Source organism: Festucalex cinctus, chromosome 1 (genome assembly GCF_051991245.1).
Source record: "Festucalex cinctus isolate MCC-2025b chromosome 1, RoL_Fcin_1.0, whole genome shotgun sequence".
Classification (NCBI taxonomy): domain Eukaryota; kingdom Metazoa; phylum Chordata; class Actinopteri; order Syngnathiformes; family Syngnathidae; genus Festucalex; species Festucalex cinctus.
This window is the reverse complement of record NC_135411.1, coordinates 3,463,942-3,488,378: the sequence shown is the minus strand read 5'-3', so window position 1 is coordinate 3,488,378 and position 24,437 is coordinate 3,463,942. Positions and strand designations below refer to the sequence as shown.

Here is a 24,437-nt window from a genome sequence, read left to right as displayed (position 1 = left end):
TATATATACATATATAGAAAAAATAAAGCACAATAAAAACTGCAGATTTAAAAAAATAATCAAATGAATGCAAATACACTTCTGTGTAAAATTGATCGTTTGATTAATACAAAGAAAATATATCGTGTTCCCTCACTTTTTGCAGGTTCCAATCAAAACAAAAACCAACTGAAACTATTTTATTTTGACAAAGCTAACTAAAATTAGCGCAAAACTGTCCAACGTTTTTGTCTTTAACTATTTTAACGCATGAGCCTTTGGGGATAATTTGAATATGGAGATTTATTTTGATATTTACCGGAATGAGGACGATTGAAAATCATCATCGAGCAGCAGCCAAGACAAAAGCACCAAAAGATGATGTCGCTCCCATGTTTTTATTTTTTTAATATTGCGCACAAGTAATCTATAATAACGCTGGAGCTGATACACTCTTCGACGTTGGTGACAGAAAGTGGGCGCTATGTGCTACTTTGAAGACTTCTTTTTCTTTTATCGCTCCGTTCCTTAGAGGCCGAATATTACATTTGGCAAAGCATCTTTTGTTGAATTACTGTTTCAATTCTTTCATGTCAAAAGTAGATACAAATGTCCTCCTGTACGAAACTTCATTTCTGCATGTATTTAAGGCAAGTTGTCAAATGTCTGCCGTCCTCTTGTTTCTGTTTAACAAATTTAAAACAACATAAATGACGCCGTTTATACTTCAGAACCGTCTCAAATGTTCTCGAGTTCCGATACTGTAAAAGTTTGCGATTGGATGGCGAGAAACGTTTGTTGGGACGAGCAATATGGCCGCCTCGCGACCTCAAAAGTCTTGGCCTGTCGGCTATCCAGTCGTGTGTATATATTGGAGTGCTTTTTGACATGTTTTTTTGGGGGATTTTCTGTTTTGAGCTGTTGTGATGTAATTTCCCACGCCAGCTTGAGAAGCTCAAAAGCGTCTCGAGTCGTCGGATGGAGTTTGTGGTGAAAAGTGCAAACAGGTGTGAGGTGCGGTTCCTGAAAACAAACCAGGAGGCTCGGGTGGAGACCACCTTTATTTGTGGTTGAGGAATGTCAGCGGCTGGAACAAAATCCACAACTTGCAAACGAGAAGATTGCCAACGCCGCCTTTTTAGTCCTTCCAGCAAAAAAAAATAAAATAAATCATCCTTCAAGCAGCACCACGAAAAATTCATTTTCCTTCAATGGATGAACGTGTAGAAACATGAAATGGTGCAAATATCAACGGCGTCCGATTCCCCGAAAACAAGTTGCACCAAATCATCATGACGAGTTCTAAAGTCATCGCAACTTTTACAGTCGTCATGACAAGATTTAAAGTCGTCACGGCAACATTAATTGTCATGACAGTTATATAGTCGTCACAATGACTGTTTAAGTCGTCACGACATTTAAGTTGTCTTGAGATTAGTTGCGAAGTCATCGCAATGATTTTAGAGTCGTTGCGCCAAGTTTTCAAGTCACGAGATTTAAGTCGCCACGAAGAGTTTTTAAGTCGTTACGGCAAAACTTAAGCTTTCACAATAAGACGTTAGGACGAGTTTTTTTAAGTCTGAGATTTAATTAGCATCAGATTAGTTATAAAGTCATCACAATGACTTTTAGAGTCATTGCGCCAAGTTTAAGTCATCAAACGAGATTTAAGTTGTCACGATGAGTTTAAGTCTTCACGGGATTTAATTGTCATGAGATTAGTTAGAAAGTCTTCATAATGACTTTTAGAGTTGTTGCGCCAAGTTTAAGTCGTCACAATGAGATTTAAGTTGTCACGAGTTTAAGTCGTCACGACACTTGTCATGAGATTTGTTTAAAGTGATCACAATGACTTTTAGAGTCATTGAGCCAAGTTTTCAAGTCGTCACAACAAGATTTAAGTTGTCACAAGAAGTTTTTTTTAAGTCGACACGACGAGATTTAAGTGTCATGACAATATAGTCATCACAATGACTATTAGAGTCGTTGCGTCAAGTTTAAGTCATGACGAGATTTAAGTCGTCACGACAAGATTTAATACTCATGACATAGTCATCACAGTGACTTTTAGAGTTGTTGCGCCAAGTTTAAGTTGTCACAACGAGATTTAGTTGTCATGACAACATAGTCATCACAATGAGTCGTGCCAAGCTAAAGTCGTCACAACGAGATTTAAGTTGCCACAATAAATTTTTTAAGTCGTCATGACGAGATTTAAGTCGTCACGTTGATTTTTTTTTTTTTTTAAGTCGTCACGACAAGATTCAATTCTCATGTCATAGTCATCACAATGTCAGAGTGGTTGCGCCAAGTTCAAGTTGTCGCGACGAGATTTAAGTCGTCACGCTGAATTTGAAAGTTATCATGATGAGAGGTGCCAAGAATTGCACATTTGGACGTCTGTTGCACGATTTCAAGTCGATTCGGCGAAACAAATGCGCACTTGACAATCTACGGTTAAACTTTTGTCAAACTTGTTTTTGTGGGCAACGGATGTTGTTGACATTTTTGCACTCTCCAAGTTTCGGCCTCATCCAATGACGGACAAGAAATTCTCAGCGGGTTTTTTTTTGTGTTTTTTTTGTTGCTTGTACAACAATTGACACTAAAACATTTTTGGACCCAAACGGAGAAAAAGTATTTGTTGTGTTTACGATATGTTTCTTTACTTAATACATTTTTTCTTTGTCCCTGACCACCAACCACGTTTTCTCTTCTCTTCTAAACCGTTTCAATTGTTCAAAACTATTTCAACTGTCATGACTTCACATTTCACATTCAGCTTGTTGTGAAAAACAAAATATGTCGCGCTGCCTTGAGATCCGAGTGGAACGTCGCATTGCAGGGAAAACATCATACAGACGCTAACAACTTCATGGCCGCCATTTTGTCAGTCCACATATTTACTTCCAATCGGCTGCTCGATAGATCCTTTGTTTGCTAGCCTGATGCTAACAGCAGCTAGCATCCATGACTTGCCGCTTTCCAATCCATTGCTCAACAGATTTGAAGTGGCAAGTAATGGATGCTAGCAGCTGTTAGCATCAAGCTAGCAGACGGAAAGGATCTATTGATGCTAACAGCAGCTAGCATCCATGACTTGCCGCTTTCGGATTGGAAACGGCAAGTCATGGATGCTAGCGGCTGTTAGCGTCAAGCTAACAGACGGAAAGGATATTTTGATGCTAACAGCCGCTAGCATCCATGACTTAAAAAAAAAAAAAAAAAGAATATTTGCAAGCGAGCTCACTCGTATCTCAAGGCAAAACAAACAAAATACGGGATCAATTGTGTCACATGACGAGGAAGTGATTGAACAGTGACGTCAATTTCACAGTCAAAAACGGCTCACTTGAGGGAAAAACCACAACAAACAACAAAAAATGTTGAAACATGAAAAGTTAAATACAAAAAAAATATATACTCAAGTTTAAGGTACAAAAATAAGAATAGAAAAAAAAAAGTGTAACATCTTGACCTATCGTTTATCAGGAGCAGGTCGAAGAAGAAGAAAAAAAAAAAAGACGTCAATCTGACATGTCGGCTGCCGATGACGCGTTTCGTCACATTTCGACTGTCATGCGGGAACGAAGGAAGGAAGGAAGAAAAAATTAATACAATAGTCAAAAAATACACAAATAAAGAAAAAAGAAAGAAAAGAAAAATAAATAAAATAGTCACAAAAAAAATAAAGAAAAAAAGAAAAAAAATCAAAACAAGAAAAAAGAAAGAAAAACAAAAAAAATAAAAGAAAAAAATTAATAAAAAAGAAAAAGAAAAAGAAAAGAAAGAAAAAAATTAAAGAAAGAAAAAAAGAGAAAAAGAAAATAAAAAAGAAAGCCAAAAAAAAGCCAAAGAAAGCGCGCGTGTTGCGGAGGCGGCTCGCGGGCGTTCAGAAGCGGATGTGAAGTCGCACGCGGTGCTCGAGGACGGCGATGAGCAGCATGATGCCGAAGCCCAGCAGGATGCCGGCGTTCTGCAGCAGGAAGTAGCCGCAGTGGCCGAAGCCGTGCTCGCCCGCGTCGTTGTGCAACATCTCCGGCACCTGCCACACACGTGCAAGCGCACACGCACCGCGTCACCGCCAGGGGGCGCAAAATACCACTGCCCGTTTTGACACGTTGCTGCTCACCGGAAAGCACGCAAGGTACGCGCACACGTTTTGCAGTGGGGGACACAAAAACAAAAATTTTTGTTTGTTTGTTTGTTTATGAGGCCATTTTGGATCATTTATATAGAAAAAAATTGATGTTTTATTCACAGGATTTCCTGGGAAATAAATGATCATAAATATACAATATTGTACCCAAATCGTTTTCACAATTTTTTCACCCTGTTTTTGTGTCAAATCATGTACTGAATGTTTATCAGTGTTTAAGACTTTGTTAGAAATAAAAAAATTTTAATATATATGAAATGAAGTTACCCATCCCTGGCCTAACTTTGTTTATTTGTTGTTTTTACAATAATATGTTCTATGCAACCCCACTACTCTAAATAATATGCAATTCCTGGTTAATATTGTGTGAGTGCAATATGAGTTAAGCAGTTTTTAATCAATATCAGAAGGCGGCCATTTTGCCAATTGCTGTCGACTGAAGATGACATCACAAGTTGCTCAGGTAACAGCCAATCACAGCTCAGCTTCAGAAAACAGGTGAGCTGCCTGAGCAACTGTGATGTCATCTTCGGTCGACAGCAAGTGGCAAAATGGCCGCCCCCTGAGATGGATCAAAACGGCTGCATTTTCCCTTCATAATTCATATTACCACAAATGTAATATTCATCACGAATGTCATGTTGAGACAAGTGAGGTCACATATTATTGAAGGAAAAGAAAACTTGGAAAAAGGAAGAAAAGAGAAATTAAAAATAAAAAATAAGAAAAAAGAAAGGAAAAAATAGGGAAAAAAGAAAAAAAGGTTAATATTGCATTGTGGAATATGATTTAATATCAGAAGGCGGCCATTTTGCCAATTGCTGTCGACTGAAGATGACATCATAAGTTGCTCAGGTAACAGCCAATCACAGCTCAGCTTCAGAAAACAGGTGAGCTGCCTGAGCAACTGTGATGTCATCTTCGGTCGACAGCGAGTGGCAAAATGGCCGCCCCCTGAAATGGATCGTAACTGCTGCATTTTTCCTTCATAACTCATATTACCACAAATGTAATAATATTGGTCAGAATGTCATGTTGAGACAAGTGAGGTCACATATTATTGGCAAGAAGGTTGAACTTCCAATGTAAAAAACTGCCGGCCCACCGGGCATGCGCCCGACGGCCAGTGCAGCCCCCCCGGCTGCCAACGGGTTTCGCTTCGCTTCGCTTCGGTTCGATTGGCTCGGCGACCGCTCACCATGTCGACGAGCGCCACGTACATGAAGAGGCCGGCGGTGAGGGCGAAGATCCACATGCAGACGTTGTCGGCGTATTGTCCGATCAGGATGCCCGTCGCCATGCCCAGGTAGGCGGTGGTGGCCGACAGCAGGTTGTACAGGGCGGCCTGCCGCACCGTCATGCCCGCCTTCAGCAGCACCGCAAAGTCGCCTTGGACGCAGAACGGACGGCGAGCGGTCAGTCGGACGGCCGGGCAGGGGGCGGGACGGGACGAGGCGTGGCGTGGAGTGGGCGTGGCCGCTTACCTAACTCGTGAGGAAGCTCGTGGCAGAAGACGGCCACCGACGTGCTGAGGCCGCTGGACAGGCCCTCGCTGAACGCCGCGCCTGTCAATCAAACAAGCAATCAATCAATCAAACAATCCGAAGATCTTGACGATGGTCGATTCATTGTTGATGATTTCTTACACGTCACTCGAATCCAGGAGGCCGAAAACTTTCAGCTTGATACATGATTATTAGGTTTTTTGGGGTTGTTTTTCCTGATAATTTTTTTTTAAGTTATGTTTTTCAAATTATTATATTTTCTTTGAGTTAAATATATATTTTTAGATTGTTTTTGCTGTTTTACTAACTAGTTTTTCAGTTTTGTTTTGTTTTTGGGGAAAAAAAAAAAAGTGTTTTTTTTTATCCCAATATTTTTTTTAGTTGTTTTTATATTATTATATTTTGTTGCTGTTTTTCTTACTGTGTTTTTCAGTTGTTGTTTTTTTAAATTCTGTTTCATGGGGATTTTATTTTTTTAAGGGTGTTTTTTTTTTCTCCTGTTTTGAGTAATCTTTCTGTTTTTTTAGAAAAATTTCTCCATGTTTTCTTAAATACTTTGTTTTTTTTTGGGAAAATATATACTTTAATGACAGAAAAGAAAAAAACAGGAAAAAAAGCTTAGAAAAACAGAAAAAATATCACATGAAACAGAAAAAAATACATTGGAAAAAAAAAGTCCCAAAAAATTACTGAGGGAAAAAAAACAGGACTTTGTGTGTTTTAGAATAATTATTTTTTCATTTAAATATTTTTTCATATTTTGTTTTTTTCTGTTCTTATTAACATGTATTATTATTATTATTATTATTATTATTATTTCCCTGTTTTTTTTGGGGGGGGGGGGAGTTTGGGATTTTTTTTAGTTATGTTTTTATTTTTTTTAATATATATATTTTTTCTATTTTGGGGGGGTTGCTTTTTAGGGGTTTTCTCTTTCAGTTTTTCAGAAAAATGTCCCAATTTTTTTTAATGACTTTTTACCTTTTTTTTTTCCTGATTTTTTTCCTGTTTTATGGGAGAAAGAAGGGAATCATTTCAAATAATTTTCTTTTCAGTTTTTCATAATTGTCTTGTTTTCTTTGTTCTTCTTTTTTTTAATATATACTTTAATTGCAGAAAAGAAAAAAAACTGAAAAAAAGCTCAGAAAAACAGAAAACAAATATCCCATGAAACAGAAAAAAATAATTATTGGAAAAAAAAGAACAAAGTCCCAAAAAATTACTAAGAAAAAAACAGGACTTTTGTTTTTTTTTGTTTTTTTCCTTTTCGCAACCAGCTTCGGCAATAATGACAACCTAAGCGCATCTTAGGACGTTCAGAACTTCCTTTCACGTGCTGTATTGTCTTGAATAAAAACACACTAACTAAGTACAGGGAGTTCTCGAGTTAAGGTGTACTCGACCTAAAGTCGTTTCCACTTTACAACGGTTACGCCCGGTCCGCCATTTTGGCTCCTGGTCCGCTATTTAGCCCTTAGCTAGTGCTAGCACTTGTGCGAGTATCTTTACACCAACAGGCCATTGAAAAGAGATACAATACTGCCATCTGCTGGCCATAGTTAGTGGCTGTTTTTGATTCCACAACCCATTGACCAGGCAGCGCTCCACTTAGACGTTGCACAGCCCATTGATTAAAAAAAAAAAAAACGTAGTTGACGTTATTTAACGTTTTTGGCAGCATACATTGTGATTTTACTCATCGCTATTAAACGTTTTTGGCGGCGAAAGAGTTCAAGTGGACTAATTGTTAACTTTTTTTCTTCTTCTCAGCTCAGGCCAAAAAGCAAACGCTGGCTCACCGATGGCCAGCCCGTCGCTGAAGTTGTGCAGGCCGTCGCCCATGATGACCATCCAGGCCAGCGTGGCCACGCCGGCCTGCTGGAAGTGGTGCTGCGGGTACGAGTGGGCGTGGCTGTGCGGGTGGTGGTTCTGGGAGTGGTGGTGGTGGAGGATGTGGTGGTAGTCGTGGTGGTGGTGGTGCAGGCTGTCCGCCTGGCCCACCGTGTCGTGGAAGTGCGAGTGGCATTTGTTCTCGCACTCCTCCGCCGTGTAGCCTCCAGTCGCCGCCGCCGCCGTCGTCGAGGTCGTCGTCGTCTCCGTCGGGATCGGGGTCAGCATCACCTGCTCTTCCTCCGCCACGCCGTCCTCGTCCGGGCGCTCGGCGAACACCCCGGCGCCGTTGGGCTCCGCGTCTGCGGGACGGCAAAAAAACAGACGAACAAAATGCATCAGCCATTTTTGTCAAATCATTTCAGTTTCGTTCATTTTCGGCTCGGGACGTAACGATATCCAAACATCACAATCCGATATCACAATAAGAAGCTCACGATACGATAATTATCACAATATTGTGGGGCGGTTGGCGATACAAAAAAAAAGGTCACAATGTTGTAAAAAAAAAAACCTCATTCTAAAAAAAAATAAATAAATAAAATTCTGCTTTTGTAAATTACAGCAAGGAAAAATATTATAAAAATATGATAAACATTATATATAAAAATATATAAATAATATATACACAAAGAAGGGCCAAAAGATGCCTTGTGAAAATTCAACTGCACTAAAACAACTAGCCACGAGAGGGTGCTAGAACTACACAAATGGAAATCAATCCAACTTTTTTTTTTTTTTTTTTTTTTTTTAGCAGACGTGCTGCTTTTAATATCATGACATGACGACGACGACGATATATCGTGGCAGTTTTAATATTGCGACATCACGACATTGCCGTCATCGTTACATCCGGCATATTTTGCCCTCCGAGAGGCACAAGCAAGGACTCGGGGGTCGATTGAAATTATTGTCAGCCTCAGCATTTATGAAACTGAAACTAATAAAAACTAACAGAACCAATCTGAAAACTAATTCAAACTAACTACCATAAATTTCTAAAACAAAACACAAAGCGAAATAAAAATTAACTACAATAAAAAAAAAATTAATAACCCTGGTCTCTACAAATATGTGCATTATGATTATATTTATTACTACTAATTTTGACATGGACACATCTGCTGCATTGCAACTGGAATTCATTAACACATTCACTGCCATAGACGGCTTTAGACGTCAAAGATTCTTTTTTTTTTTTTTCTGCACACGCAATAAAACAATGTGCAAAAAAGCTTTTTCGTTATGTATCAATTTGGTATGAAAGCAACAACAGTAAATTGCAGCGTTTACTACACATAGTTAAAAAAAATAAAATAAATCAACTTTTGTGTAGTCTCCAAGAATATTCAAAACATGCGGACATCCAACTTTAACACATTCACTGCCATAGACAGTTTTAGACGTCAATTATTACTATTTTTTTTTTTGTCCTGGACTGGCAGTGAATGAGTTAATCGTGCGTAAAACCAAAAAAATATATATATATATATTTAGTTGCATGAAAGGAATTTTAAATTAACTCGCTAATTTTGACACCCCTAATGTTTTTCCATACTCGGCCACGAAATGGATGTCATATATCGTCACACGGACGTGACTCACCCTCGCTCGCCTTCAGCGAGTTGTCCATGGAGGGAAGCGGCTTTTCCAGGTTGGCCTTGTTCTTCTGCTCCTGCACACAACAAACGACACTTCAAGCCCCTTTCGCGCTGAAGCAGGACTTTACTGCGCACGCAGCCGTTGCAGCGGGCCGTGTCATGAGGAGATGTGTTCAGACAAAAAAAATAAATAAAAAAATCCTCGTATGTTTGCATTCTTGAATTTTGAGAAAAGAAAGTCTTTGAATCCTTCAAATATCAACTTTAGAATATCACTTGAAAGGACAGACAAAATAAAAACAATAAGAAAGTGAACTACCGGTAATAATCGAAGAAACTAAAATAATAGCAACTGAAAAAACACAGAAAATGTATTTGAAAAAAAAAACAGAAAATGGCAGACATAATTGCCAAAAAAAAAGGCAGAAAAGAAAAATTTCAATCCAAAACCATAAATGTCTCAAAAAAAAAAAAAAAAAAAAGACAGAAAATTGCCATAAAATGTCTTTGGAATTGCCAACAAAAAGTCAGAAAATTTATAATAATAATAAAAATAAAAATAAATAAATAAATAAATAAAAAGGCAGAAAAGAAAAACATTCCAAAAATAACGAGAAAATCAAACGTCCAAAAACAAAACAAGAAATGCCAACAATTACCATATGTCCACATAATTGCCAAAAAGTCAGAAAATTTATAAAAAAATAAAATAAAAAAAAAGGCAGAAAAGAAAACTTTCAATAAGATGTCCAAAAAAAAAAAAAAAAAAAACGCAGAAGAAAAACTAGAAAAAATAACTAGAAAATTAAATGTCCAAAAACAAAACAAGAAATGCCAAGAATTACCATATTGCCATATAATTGCCAAAAAAAGTCAGAAAATTTATTAAGAAAAAAAAATAAATAAATAAAAAAAAAAAAAAGGCAGAAAACTTTCAATACGAAACCATAAATGTCCAAAAAAAAAAAGGCAGAAAATAAAATGTCTTTGGAATTACCAACAAAAAGTCAGAAAATTTATAAGAAAAAAAAAGGCAGAAAAGAAAAACGTTCAAAAAATAACTATAAAATTAGATGTCCAAAAACAAAACAAGAAATGCCAACAATTACCATAATATGTCCACATAAAATGACAGCAGAAAAGCAGAAAAAAAATGTCAAAAAAATAGGCAGAATAGAGACAAAAAAGTACCACAAGTCAATACTATTTCATTCATCACAATGTTCAAAAGTTTTGTGTCTCCAGACAGATTTTTTCTTTGTTATTTATTAGGCCTAAAATGTCTCTTGTGACAGTCAAAATTGCTGACGACTGATCGAGCATATCGAGACTTCCTCGTTCTTATTTGAACTCCATCAGTCACAAGTCAGCAATTCCGTGAGTCCATTTCAAGCCCCCGAACTGCATGTGGACCTTTCACCCTTGGGGAAAACATGCTAGGGGAAAACGTGTCATTTTTTTTGGGGTCGCCATGGCGACAGTCAACCTCCATGCCTCACCTTCTTCTTCCTCTCCTTGTACATCTTGCCCAGCGTGAGGAAGTGCTCGATGAGGAACATCAAGTAGACTCCGCCCAGGGCCGTCAGACCTTTCCACATGCCGTCCAGGTCGTCGTCCCCGTCGTGCGCCTCGTGCCCGGAATGCTGGTGACCCGCCTGAGACTGCCGCAGGAGACAAAAGCGACAAAAGTTAGAGATGCATTGATTCATTTATTTCAACTTAACATGGCACATGTTTCTTCAAGCGATACTTGACTCACTGAGCCATTTTCAGCAGTGAAACGTTAATATTTTGTCCAGAATGAATTTGATAACGTCATTATTTTTCATGTACAATTAATACTTTAAAAAACTAGACTAAAGTGCAATTTCTGGAGAAATTGCGTGGGAATGCTGAATGCCTACAAAGGAAATTGAAGGATAAAATGTTAAAATTACAAATTAATTACATAACTAGTACGGTAATTACTAGTAATCATAGTAGTAGTAGTAGTAATAATACTATTATATAAGTTGTGTATTTAGTGCATATGTTTTTATTAGTGATACATGATAATGCTATTTTCAACCGATACAATAAACCAATAATTTAGAAAGTGCTGATGTCATAACCGGTAATTACGCCAATAATTGTTTGGTTTAAAGCTTAGCATGCTAACTTAACATTAGCATAGCATTAACTTAGCATGCCAATTTAACATGTTAACTTAGCATTAGCTTAGCATTACCATTAATTTAGCATGCTAACTTACCATTAGAATTAGCTTAGCATGAACTTATTATTAGCTTAGTATGCTAACTTAGCCTTAGCATCAACATTAGTATATCCCTTAGCAAAATTGTTTTGTTTAAAGCTTTGCATTAGGTTAGTGTGCTAACTTAACATTAGCGTTAACTTAGCATACCAATTTAACATGTTAACTTAGCATTAATTAACTTAGCATGCTAACTTACCATTAGAATTAGCTTAGCATTAACTTAGCATTAGCTTAATATGCTAACTTAACCTTAGCATTAACATTGGTATATCCCTTAGCATAATGGCCCTGGATATATTTGCAATGTACAGTGAGTCGGAGGTGGGATTCAAACCCAACCAACTAATTTTTCCACTTGCTGTCGACTGAAGATGACATCACCCGTGCTGAGGAAGTAGGTAACGACCAGTCATAGCTCTCTGCCTTCTGGGTTCGGTCAGTAAACTGAGCCATGAATGGTCGCTACCTACTTCCTCAGCACAGGTGATGTCATCTTCAGTAGACAGCAAGTGGAAAAATTATTATTCTTTTTTAATATTAATTGTACATGAAAAGCAATGAAGTTATCAAATTCATTCATTCATGGACAAAATATTAAGTTTTTACTGCTGAAAATGGTCCAATGAGTCAAGTATCCCTTTAAAACAGCATGAAATGAACGTCAATTTTCGATTCCTCGCATTTCAAATTTCTGGTTCCAGATGGTCAAACTGTAAAGCAAACAAAAGGAGGCTGTCGCGCGTCCGGCGCACTCACGTGGGGGATGAGGTGCAGGAAGGCGTCGCCGCTCAGCGTGCCCACGGCCAGCGCCACCAGGAAGCTGAGCAGGAACTTGAAGAAGACCTTGTTCATGAGCGGCATCAGCACCACGCCCAGAAGCGACAGCAGGCTGATGACCGTGATGGACAGGAAGCCGCCCACCCACGCTGACGACGGGGCACGGAAAAAATCTGTCTCAGGTCTTCAGAAGCCTTCACAATGTGGACTTTGGCGCCAGTTTACCTGCTGTGATGCTTCTGCTGCCCTCGCCGTGCTCCTCATCGTGATGCCCTGAAGAGGACACAAACATTTACAGTTTACTACACGGCGACATTTTCACAACAAAATGGAGGGCAACTGTAAGAATAAGTGTCAATAATAAGTTATACATTTGCTGCAATGAAGAATGCTTTGCTCTGTTCCCATTCACAATCACATAGCCTGCCTATTTGAAGATGACTCAAGAAGCTGAATAACCACAACAACATCTAACGCAGCAGAATGGTTCCAGCCAGTCTGCCGAGGTCGCTCGTTTTCTGTTAAGAAATGATTACAAACCTGACCACACGTGAACTCGGCAATCTTCCACTCACATGCACAACACATAGACAAAACGAGTACACTGTGTTCCAACTATGCCTTGTGTTTGCATTTTTAGGGTTGGAACACTCATGTAACGAGGGGCGTGGAAAACCAAATAAAAAGAGAGGGTGAGGAGAGGAATCTTCAGAGAGTGCAGGAGCGAATCGGATCAGTCAGTTCCTCTCCTCGCAACCTGTGAACTGAGTGTCCTCTCTCCTTTTTGTGTCGTGTTGAACTCATTTGTTCCCAATAACGTGTAAATACGTTTTTTTTATGTTTTAAGAGTCCCAAAGACGTATTTATACGTTTTTTTTTTTGCTTTTTTTTTTTTAATGCTAGAGCATACAGAAGGTTTCGATGCAGCCTCTCAACTGCAAAGAACGGTTGCAGAAATGGTAGTTATTACACAAACGGCCAGAAGGCGGCAGCAGAGCAAAGGAGACCAACCAGGGCCATGTAGAAAAAAAGCTCAATTAATGACAATTTTGAATAGATTTGTGAAAACTGATGAAACTTAGCTCTTTTCTAATGCTAATTGCTGCAAAACGGAAACAGATAAAAACATACTTTTTTTTCCTGATGAAAGAAGAGACTTTAATCTTTCTTTTGATAGCTTCCATGCTTTTATAGCAATAGAACACAATATTCGGTGGGCCTTGCAATATCAGTCAAAATCCAGTAAAACAGCCGGGAGCCAACGGGATTGCGAAATGTGAAAATGGCGGCGAGTGAATGAGTTAATAGATGTCAAACAGGTAAAACCCGGACAACAACGAAAACAGAAAAGCTGGAGCAGGACTGAAATGCTGTGGAATTATCCACTGTGGAATGATATTGGAATGTGGCAACCTTCAAAATGTAGGAAAAATATAATATACAAACAAATATTACACCAACAGTCACAAGACTACATTAACTACGCGACATTAACTCTGGAGTACCGCAAGGATCAGTTCTTGGAACTTTTGGTGCAACAAATCAAGACAAAGTTCAATTTATCTTTTTTCTTTTTTTTTTTTTACAATGAAAAACCCCTCAAAGTGCAAATGAAGACGCACTCCCTTCCTTTCAACATGGAGAGTGAATGACAAAAGTGGCCTAGGTCCACAATATTGGAAAAAGAGGTCAAGAAATCAAGTGAAGTACCGGTAACAGCTGTCGAAGTACCATTGCAGTATCGGCCGATACCGATACCATACCGATACTTAAGGTTTTTTTTTCCTCAACATGAAAAAGCTGTCCTGTCATTAGTTCAGAGCATTCAAGGGCCAATCGGATATCTTAGATCAGCATGCAGTGAACATGTCACATATCAGTGAATGTTGTGCACGAGCAAGACACAAGATGCAGCATCCAAAATCCTATATTGGTTGGAATTGGAATTAATGGCATTTGCTTTATCTATCCTTCCCTCCTTCCTCTCTTTAGTTTTTCCTCTGGTCACTTGAGATCTCAATTTATTGGAAGTTTGAGGTTTCTGGGGTTGGCATAAGACTCTGGTTTTGTAAGGGGTTTTGTTGGTGCTGGATTTCACTTTGATGGATTGGATGTACTGGCTTCTATGGATCTCACTCTGCCTTATCGATCCTTCCCTCCTTCCTCTCTTTAGTTTTTCCTCTGGTCTCTTGAGATCTCGCCAAATTTGCTGGAATTTAGAGGCTTCCGGGGTTGGGTAAGAATTTGATTTTGTAATCATGGGGAAGGCAGGAAGTGTTTGGTCGGTGCTGGATTTCACTTTGATTTTCCTTTCTTTTCTCTTTATTTCTTTTTTTTCTGACCTTTTCTCTGGTCTCCTGACCATTTAAACCTCATGACTCTGGCAAGATTCTGAAGTACCTGGTTAAGGCGAAGGGTAATGGGATATTTATAAGGCTTTAGGTGAATGAATGAGTATAAATTTATACGTATTTGCACGCACACGCACGTTACTTGTGAGTAGTCACCGATACCGATACCACTGTTTTTATGCAGTATCGGCACATCGGAACAACACTAATAATAAGGTAATAGAAAACGTGGAATAAGGTAAGGCAAGATGGCTGTCATGCCACCATGTGGGCAAACATCAAAGTAAAAGTCTACTAAGTCTATTACATTTATTTCGTTACGTTTTTTTTGGAGGTTAGTTGAATAAGTTTCCAATTTCCTGTTTTTTTTGTTTGTTTTGTTTTTTGTCGTTCAAGTCCTGATTGTTGTAGATATGTGGGGACTAACACATGCACAGCGGTGATGGTTTCAGCGTGCGGAAGCAACGGTGCAAAAAGAAGCTCACCGTCCCCTTGGTGCAGGATGCATGCGCCGGCGTCAATCTGGTCCAGGAGCGCCGGGCAGAGTAAGGCCAAGTCGCCCGGGCTCACGCCGCCCTCTTGTGTCATCCCGTGCGACCACAAGATGCTGGACGCGTTCTCACACTGGCCATGCACAACAACAACAACAACAACAAACTAGACTAAGTGCAATTTCTGGACAAATTGTGTGGGAATGCTGAAAACGAAATGCTAAGATTTTGAATGGATGTGGAATGCTTATGAAGTCAATTGAGATCTCTCAAAATGATGAAATTATGACCTCGTGGTTACTGGGCAATGGACTTTAGCAACTGTGCCAGCGAGCAGCATCAGACACCTGGTAATGATGATAAGTTATATGTATGGAAGTGGGCGTGGAAAGTGACACTTAGAAAAAGTTCACTGTCTGTCCCATTGAAAATGAATGGGGAAAAGTTGATATTAAATGCTAAATTGTGCAAATACTGTAAGTCATGTGGAATCAGACGATATATATACCCCGGGAGGTGTGAATTTTTGAAGTTAGTTGAAATTTGAACAGTGTAAATTGGAAGTTTTATGTGGGAGTTGTTACGCGGCAAAAAAGTGTGGAGAATAAAAATCACAATAAAATTTGCTTTTCAGCATTCCCACAACAAGTTCAAAAAAAGTTGTCATTTTACCGCAGTTAGTCAACCTCATTTTTATTTTGCCCATTTTTAGTCGACTATAAAGCTACCGTTTTAGTTTTTATTTTAGTCCAAGAAATTACTTATTGTTTAAAATTACGCCGCTCTTAATATGAAAAGAACACATCGATCGTTTCTGGTTTCTATTGCAGTCAATATTCGACATTTTACAATGTACGTCCTATTGAACATAAAATAAAAGCATCAGCGAATGCATATATTTGTGGGGACTGTGTTGTATTTTACAGTTTTAAAAATTTTTTTTGCATAATTTCACAAGTTACTTCTTATTAAAAATTAGGCAGCTCCTAATATAAAAAGAAAAATGCACTGAGCTGTCACCATTATCTTACAAATGCAAATTTGCCATGTTGTAATCAGTAACACTTTGTTTTTTTTTTTGTTTTTTTTTTGTTTTTTTTGTTTTTTTTTTACAGCACAGTACATATTTTATTTTTAAACTTTTTTTTTTTTATTGAATTGTTACGAAATTACTGTATCAATGACTAAAAAAATAAAACCATATTTAAATTGGAGGGGGGGGGGGTTGTACATTTTGTTGTAAATTCAGATATAAATTGAGATAAATAATGTGCAATTAATTGTCAGTTAATTATTGAATGCTGAAGCATTCCCACGTTATTGTTATTATCCACCTTTTTTTTTTTGCCTCGTAACAACTCCCACATAATACTTCCAATTTACACTGTTTAAATTTCAACTAGCTTCAAAAATTCAACCTCCAAGGGTATATATACTTATAGTATATGCACAATTTAACTTGTAATATCAACTTTTCCCCATTCAATTTCAATGGGACAGACATTGAACTTTTTCAAAGTATCATTTTCCACGCCCACGTCCATACATATAATTTATCATCCTTACCAGGTGTCTGATATACTGCTCGGTGGCACAATTGAAAGTGCATTGTCCAGTAACCAGGAGGTTATAATTTCATCATTTATCTCTCAATTGGCTTCGTAAGCATTCCACATGGATTCAAATCTTTAGCATTAGCATTCAGCATTCCCACGCAATTTCTCCAGAAATTGCACTTAGTCTAGTTACAATTACAAATTTGAATTCACTGGACACTCCCGAAGTCGATGATAACTTCCTGTTAGCATATGCTAACTTTCCTGTTAGCGCTAGGCTAGCGATATTTTAAAAATGAAACATGTTTTGTATTAAAATATACAGTGGATGTACCGGTAATACTTAATGTTGTGCGTTTAGTTTTCCATTTAACTCCAACTGCGGTGTCATTAAACAGCTTAAAGAACGCTTAGGGACAACAGAATTCACAGAATAACATACGCGAAACACTTGCTAGTTGCTAATGCTACGCAAGCAAAAGGGTGCATTCAGGGTACTTTCACAGCGTCGGAAACTTCGGTTATCTTCGATAACGTTTTAAGGCGAAAATAAATCGGCCGATTATAATCGCCAGCCGACGCACCTCAACATGCGGATGGTCGTGGTCGTCATGGTGATGGTCGTGGTCGTCATGGTGATGGTCGTGGTCGTCGTCATGGTGATGGTCTTCCTCACGCGTGTGGTTTCCCGCCGCGCGCATCCGACTCCGGTCGACCGATCCTGCGCCGTCGAGCGGCGCGCTGGCGTTGGCCGCGGCGCGGGCGTCGGCGCCGCGCTTTTGCCTCTCTTCGGGGGTGTCGGGTTCCTGGTGCCATTCCGCGTCATGGTGGTGGTGGTGGTGGTGCTGCACCGTCACGCTCCTGATGCGGTCCAAGCCCACGTTCTGCAGGAGACGCTTCAGGCCAGCCAGGGAGATGCTGCCGTTTTCGCCGTACCTGACGATATATCAATATCGCGATAGATCGTGATAAGATGTCTCCCGATAGATTAGCGATTTGCCAACTATCACAATATTTGGAGTTGATATACAGCCACTATTACGGAAGCGTAGAGCTGCCAATGTGGAGTAAACATTTTTGGCTGGAGAGTATGTTTGAACATACTCGCAAAATACGTTCGAAGATACTTGCAAATAATTGAAATACGTTCAAACGTATTTGCGAGTATGATCGAACGTAGTTGCGAGTATGTTCGAACGTATTTGAGACTATGATCAAACATATTTGCGAGTATTTTCAAAAGTATTTGCGAGTATGTTCGAACGTAGTTGCGAGTATGTTCAAAAGTATTTGCGAGTATGTTCAAACGTATTTGAGACGATGTTCAAACATATTTGCAAGTATGTTCAAAAGTATTTGCGAGTATGTTCGAACGTATTTGCGAGTATGTTCGAACGTATTTGCGAGTATGTTCAGAAGTATTTGCGAGTGGTGTCGAACGTATTTGCGACTATGTTAAATAGGGGTGTTAAAAAAAATCGATTCGGCAATGTATCGCGATACTACAGCACGCAATTCTCGAATCGATTCAATAGGCAGCCGAATCGATTTTTTTTTTAACATCTATTTTTGATGGAAAAATATTCAACAAAACGTCTAACTTTCACACCTTAAACATGGAAGAATATTATATTAATGGAACATTTAGCCTTAATATTTTATTTCAATGCTGTTCAAACATGAAAAATGTTGTTAAACCTGTTTGTTACATACAGTGGCTCAAAGTTACAAGATAATAAGACATTTTCATACAAATCTTACAGTGTACATGTACTGTATAAGTTAACTGAATGGTATTTTATAAATTTGAGTAAAAATATCGCAATAATCGATTTGTAAATTCGTATCGGGATTAATCGGTATCGAATCGAATCGTGACCTAAGAATCGTGATACGGATCGAATCGTCAGGTACGAGGCAATTCACACCCCTAATGTTAAAACATATTTGCGAGTATGTTCGAACGTATTTGCGAGTATGTTCAAAAGTATTTGCGAGTGGTGTCAAACGTATTTGCGACTATGTTAAAACATATTTTCGAGTATGTTCGAACGTATTTGCGAGTATGTTCGAACGTATTTCAATATGTTCGAACATACTCGCTAGCCAAAATATGTTTACGCCGCATCGGCAGCTCTACGCTTCCGTATTGTTTGTTACTTACTGAGCAATTACTCGGCGGGCCTCTAGGGGGCGCGCATCATAAAAGCGTTTGGTAAATGAACGTGGTGGGGAAATGTACAAAAGTCTTCAGGCGAAGAAGACTCATCAGCTTACTTTGACTTGTGGAAGACATTTATCTGTCCAGCAACTGACTCGTAGTTTCTCTGAAAATTAAAATTTTAAATCTTCCATATAGCTGCTTTTAAACACTGTTTTAGCTCCAGTGTAGTATGGTGCATTTCTATTGGCTAATTCTGATGTGGACGTTTCTGGCGCGTCGCGACTGTAATTCCTTTCAGTAGAGGCTTTCCAAATAAGGGCGGTCATTAATCGAGCGTTAAAAAAAATTAGTGCCATTAAAGGCACTTTAAATTAACGTGATAATTTCGACATCTCTATCAAAGACAAAACGTGATGAGGTGCCTACCTGTCAAAGAGCGCCTCCAGGTGTCTCTTCTGGTTGCGCTCAGCCCGCTGCGCGTCCACCACCGCCGACAATGGCATGCGGCCGACGCAGTCGGGCCCAGCCGAGACGGCGGCTCCGGCCGACAGCGCCTCCGTTGCCGTCAGGACGAGCGTCAGGACCAAGACCGCCCAGCTCGCCTCCCGCCACATCTCTCTGCAAGCACAACATTTAGCAAGTTGAGTGTCTGTGCAATACAAAAATGAATAAGGAAACAGGCGGGTCTCGCACCACCGCGCGCACAGAGCGGCGGCCATTTTGGCCAATTGATTAGGTACGCCGGGGATTCTCACACCACTGCCCACGCAGAGCGGCGGCCATCTTGGCCAGTTGATTAGGTATGCCTGGGATTCTCGCATCACCGTCCACACAGAGCGGTGGCCATCTTGGCCAATTGATTAGGTACGCCTGGGATTCTCATGTTAAGCTAATGTTCGCATTCTAATGCTACTGTTAAGTTAGCTTAACATGCTAATGTTAAGTTAGCATGCGAATGCTAATGCCAAGTTACCATGTTAATGCTGATGCTATATTAGCATGCTAATGTGAACTGGGCATGCTAATACTAATCCTATGTTAGCATGTTAATGTTAATGTTAAGTTAGCATGCTAATATCTTATCATATTAATGCTAATGCTAGCTTAACATACTAATACTAATGCTAGCTTAGCATGCTAATGCTAATGGGGTAAGGCAAAATTTTCAAAAGAAGTTCAAGTTCATGTATGAAGAACCCCTTAAAATGGCCCTTTGGGAGCAGAATGGCAGACTTCCTTTGTCTTTTCTCGTACAGCTCTTCTTAAGGCTTTTTTTGGTGGGTCTATACTCATGACAGAGCTGACTACCAAATTTCTTGTTGCTAAGTCCGTCTAGCTCCAGAGGCCTAATTTTCAAATAGGAATGGAGGACCTCTGGAAATGAGCGTGTAATTCTCACTTTAAACCAAAATAGCAGACTTCCTGTTTCATTTCCAGCATGGCTTCTTGAGACTTTTGTGTAGTTCTACACAAGAAAGACGGACGGGCCTGCCATATTTAATGTTGCTAAGTCCAACTGTTTCCGTGGGCTGAATTTTCAAAGTGACCGTAAAATTACAGTTTTAAACCAAAAATAGCAGACTTCCTGTCTCATTTCCCGTAAGGCTTCTTGAGACTTTTTTTTTTTTTTTTTTTTTTTAAGTCGACATAAAATGTTGCTCAATCAAAACCGGCTTTGGTGGTTGAATTTTCCAAAAATAAAAATGTTTGAAAACCAGCTACAGAAAAAAAAGGCTTTAAAATGATAAAAACAAACGTTTCACCTGTAAGTATTTATTTGAAATTATCAATAATCCAAAAAGTCACACAACAAATCACAGCATCAATTCTGATCACGTATGAGAAGATGAAAAAAAACGGTGTAATGTCTGTGACTGCCGATTTCAGAATGATGCCGAACTGAAGGAGAAAGTGCTCCGTTACATCCCATTCTGTCCAAAATGTTGATATTGAACGTATTGCCTCATGAGACGCTAACACTTTTTAAATGGACACTTTTCTGCATGGAGTCTGGTGTAGTCATGCTCGGCGAGCGGCCAGGCTTCTGGACGAGGACTTTTAAACTCGTATTTTATTCCAACTCGTATTTTATCCCATCATACAAAAATGTACATCCATCCACATTAAGGGTGTTTCTTCTTCCTTTTCTTCTTCTTTAGCACGTGTGATGCTAAAGTCATCTTGACGCGTTAGCATCGAGCTAGCGGCAGATTAGCGTCAACTTCCACTGAGGACGCCTCTGTACGTCATCCGGCTGGCCGGCCGAGGAAGCACGAAAGCCGGCCGAGGCCCTCCGGCCTCCGAGCGAACGTCAAAGTTGGAACCGAATCGGTCGGACGTGTGAAAAACAAGCCGCGTTGACGTCAAAGTCCGCTCACCGCACACAAAATAAACTCGGGTTACTGTAAACACGAGCACGTTGCTTTGTGCGCTCGGCACCAAGTCGCCCAGCTCGGTGCCGTGTGCACACAAAAAAAAAGGCGTTCAACCCGGAAACGACGACGCCGCCATCATGTCCGCAACACAAAGAGTCGCGCCCACGCCTGGAAAAGCCATTTTACCTTCTTCTCGTCCGTCGTTCTCCTCCGGCGCGATGCTGCTCGATCCAAAAGGGTTTTTGAGTGGGTTCGGTGGTGCCTCGGGGACTGCGGGAAATCAGGGAGATGAGTTCAAGTCGATGGGCCGTGTGAGAGGCGAGGGGGCGGGGCAGAGCTCCAAAACTCGCGTTGTGATTGGCTGGCGGCCATGTCAACAAAGCCAACCGTCCCTTTTTGTGTCTTTGAGGTTGAGTGTTGATCACAAACTGACACGTCCACTTCACGCATGTAATAAGCAAAGTGCGTATTACGTCTGCGTCTTAGTGATGACGCCTTTTGAACACTCGAAGGTTTCCATATTTTACATTTTGTATGCAAAATCATCTGTAGTGTCATAAATTGCTGATCGATCAATGATGCCATCGATCGGACGCTCACAGCTGGAGCTTTCTCACCATCTCGCAGCCGAGAGAATATTTGACGAGTTATCTGAGCGTCAAGGGCAAATGCAAGCTGTTAAAAAATACTTCAAAAGTAAACAAAACCACCTGCAACATTATTGAAACATTTCAAACACTGCACATGCTTCGTGGATGTTAATAAAAAAAACATATTTACAAATGTATGAGCTTTATAAAGACATTTTGAAACATTTCAAGTGACATGATTGACTTGTCAGCGTTGTTGTCGTTTCCATACGTGACCATAAGGTGTCGCTGTATGTGCAAGTTTCGTCCTTTTAAAGCCATAGTCGATCCCGCACATACGGGCAGTTTGCCACTCGCAGATTCGCCTTTTTGTGTGTCGTTTATACCGCCCTTAATATCAATAAATGTTTATTTGTTGGGGGGACAACTCCCATTTTTCATGAAAAACACTTGTTACAAATTCAAGGGCTATATATAGCTTATAGAGCCACGTAAAAACTCAAGAAATGCGAGAGAACGTGTCCAAAAATTTCAGAGCAAAAATAGCAGAAGACTTCGACATAACCAGAAGAAAATGACATCACAGTTGCCCTGGTGACGACCAATCACGGCTCAGCTTCAGATAACGAGGTGAGCTGTGATTGGTTGTTCCCTGAGCAACTGTGATGTCATTTCACTGATATGAATATATGACTGGAGAGCCGATAGGCCAAGACTTTTGAGGTCGTGAGGCCGCCATATTGCTCCTCCCAACAAACGTTTACAGTATCCAAATTGGAGAATATTTGAGACAGTACTTCGTAGAAACAGCATGATTTACAATGTTTAAATAATAATAATAATAATAATAATAATTATATATATATATATATATATATATATATATATATATATATATATATATATATATATATATATATATATATTCTCCTGTTTTTCAAAAAATATTCAGTAAAATAAAAAAATTCAGAAAAACAGAAAAAAAAAAAAAAAAAACACCCCCTCCCCCCAAAAATAGTCAGAAAACCCTGATATATATATATATATATATATATATGTATATATATAGATTTTTTTTAAATTAAAGAATTAACTGTAATTCAAGAAAAGATGCCTCTGCCAAATCTAATATTGGGGCCTAAGGAACTGAGAAATAAAGGAAAAAGGGGGTCTTCAAAGAAGCACATCCCGTCCACTTTTTTAAAAAACTTTCTAAAAAATAGTGACCGCCCCGGTACAACCCCACAAAAGCCCCTCCCACACCGCCTCCGGCCTTCTACTAACTGCCGACGAGCTGTATATGTCTCGTCTGTATGTATACCGTGTAGTTTATACAGTCGTCTGTTTGCGAGGTGGGAGTAACAAGATGGCCGCCCTGTGACTTCAACGGCTTGCGCTGGCGCGTATGGGCTCGCGGCTTAACAGTCATATATATATATATACAGGTCAGTGTATCATTTGCAGTCGACAGCAAGGGACAAAATGGCCGCCTTCTGATATTGGTAAAAACTGATGGATTTTGCGAAAAACATAACGCGATAAAATGACTGAATAAAACGTCAAGAATTAAACTATAATTTGTCGATCATTAGTTCATGCTGCAATCAAATTGACTGCGCTTCTCCTTCGGTTGTACCTGCGTTGACCACTGGGAGGCAGCGTAATTCGGGACAGTCATGCAGACACACGAGTGAGGAGCAATAAACTTCTTTCAGTGCGACTTGTTATGTGTTGTTAGACAATTTACGTTGCCTAAAGGGCTGCAAAACCGCAACGATGCTAACATGAGCACATGAATGGCATTTTGCATGTACGTTAGCATTAAGCTAGTAGGCTCTGTTCATAAAGCTTCGTACTGTAGTCTTGTTTTGAATTCACAACACGAAATTTTCATTGAAAACCAATCACGCGTTTACATCCTCAGTGACTTTTTGGATTTCTCAACGATTCACAAACGGTCGTCATGGTTACGCCAGCAAACACCGGCGGGCTTCAGAAGTTGACCGACCCTCCGCCAGCAGGACTCCTCAGAAGAAACGTTCCAATAACAACAAGAAGAACGTTGTGAGGGCGTGGACGTCTCGTGGGAACGTTTGCGGGCGCTTGAAGTCGCCCGTCGGGTCAAATCATTTCAACATCGCCAGTTGTGCGGCTGCCCGCTGGGTTCGTGGGAACAAGTTTTTTATAAAAAAAAAAAAAAGGCTCGCAAAAGGCCGAAAGATTCTCCTAAGTGGATTGTAAATGAAAATCCTCTTTGAAGTCAAGCCGCAGTCTGTCCACTCTGTCGCACTTCTCATCCTGATTATTCTGATCCCGTCTGAAAAGCCGTTTCTTCTTCTCATCCAATAATGTCGCCTTGTTGCGCATTTGTCCACATTTTCTATCGTGTGACATGCGTTTTTCCCGGTTATCAAATGCTAGTGAACGATTCCCATGTGTGACCATGTGACCGTTTTAACCATATGATGACGATATTAAATCCATATGACAACCCTGTGACAAACTTTTAACAAGCATGTAATAACCATGTTATAACATGTAATAAGCATGTGACGAGCATATCATGACGACGTGACAAAATGTTTTAACCATGTAATGAGCATGTTCAATCCATATAAGACACAGGACAATCCTGCGACCAACATTTAACAATCATTGTAATAACCGTGTTATAACATGTAATAAGCATGTGACGAGCATGTCATGACCGTGTGACAAAATGTTTTAACCATGAGCTTTTTA

General features: G+C 39.6%; 1 protein-coding gene across 4 annotated transcripts; it reads right to left on the bottom strand.

The window, feature by feature from the left end:
* Nucleotides 1-1,022: 1,022 nt before the first annotated feature.
* Nucleotides 1,023-22,119, bottom strand: slc39a6 (solute carrier family 39 member 6). 4 transcript variants are annotated; one of them, XM_077511947.1, is made up of 12 exons: nucleotides 21,292-22,119; nucleotides 19,157-19,348; nucleotides 17,151-17,502; nucleotides 15,005-15,143; nucleotides 12,394-12,441; nucleotides 12,148-12,317; nucleotides 10,634-10,795; nucleotides 9,139-9,208; nucleotides 7,443-7,835; nucleotides 5,623-5,703; nucleotides 5,337-5,527; nucleotides 1,023-3,553 (listed from the first exon to the last, which is right to left on the bottom strand). In XM_077511947.1, exons 2-12 carry the CDS (start codon nucleotides 19,342-19,344, stop codon nucleotides 3,458-3,460), a joined length of 1,890 nt encoding a protein of 629 aa, XP_077368073.1. In that variant the 5' UTR covers nucleotides 19,345-19,348; nucleotides 21,292-22,119; the 3' UTR covers nucleotides 1,023-3,457. The 4 variants fall into 4 exon arrangements, with proteins under 4 accessions (XP_077368073.1, XP_077368080.1, XP_077368060.1 ...); XM_077511954.1 differs by having other exon boundaries at nucleotides 1,023-1,123; XM_077511934.1 differs by having other exon boundaries at nucleotides 1,023-4,024; nucleotides 5,359-5,527.
* Between the last annotated feature and the right edge of the window lie 2,318 nt (nucleotides 22,120-24,437).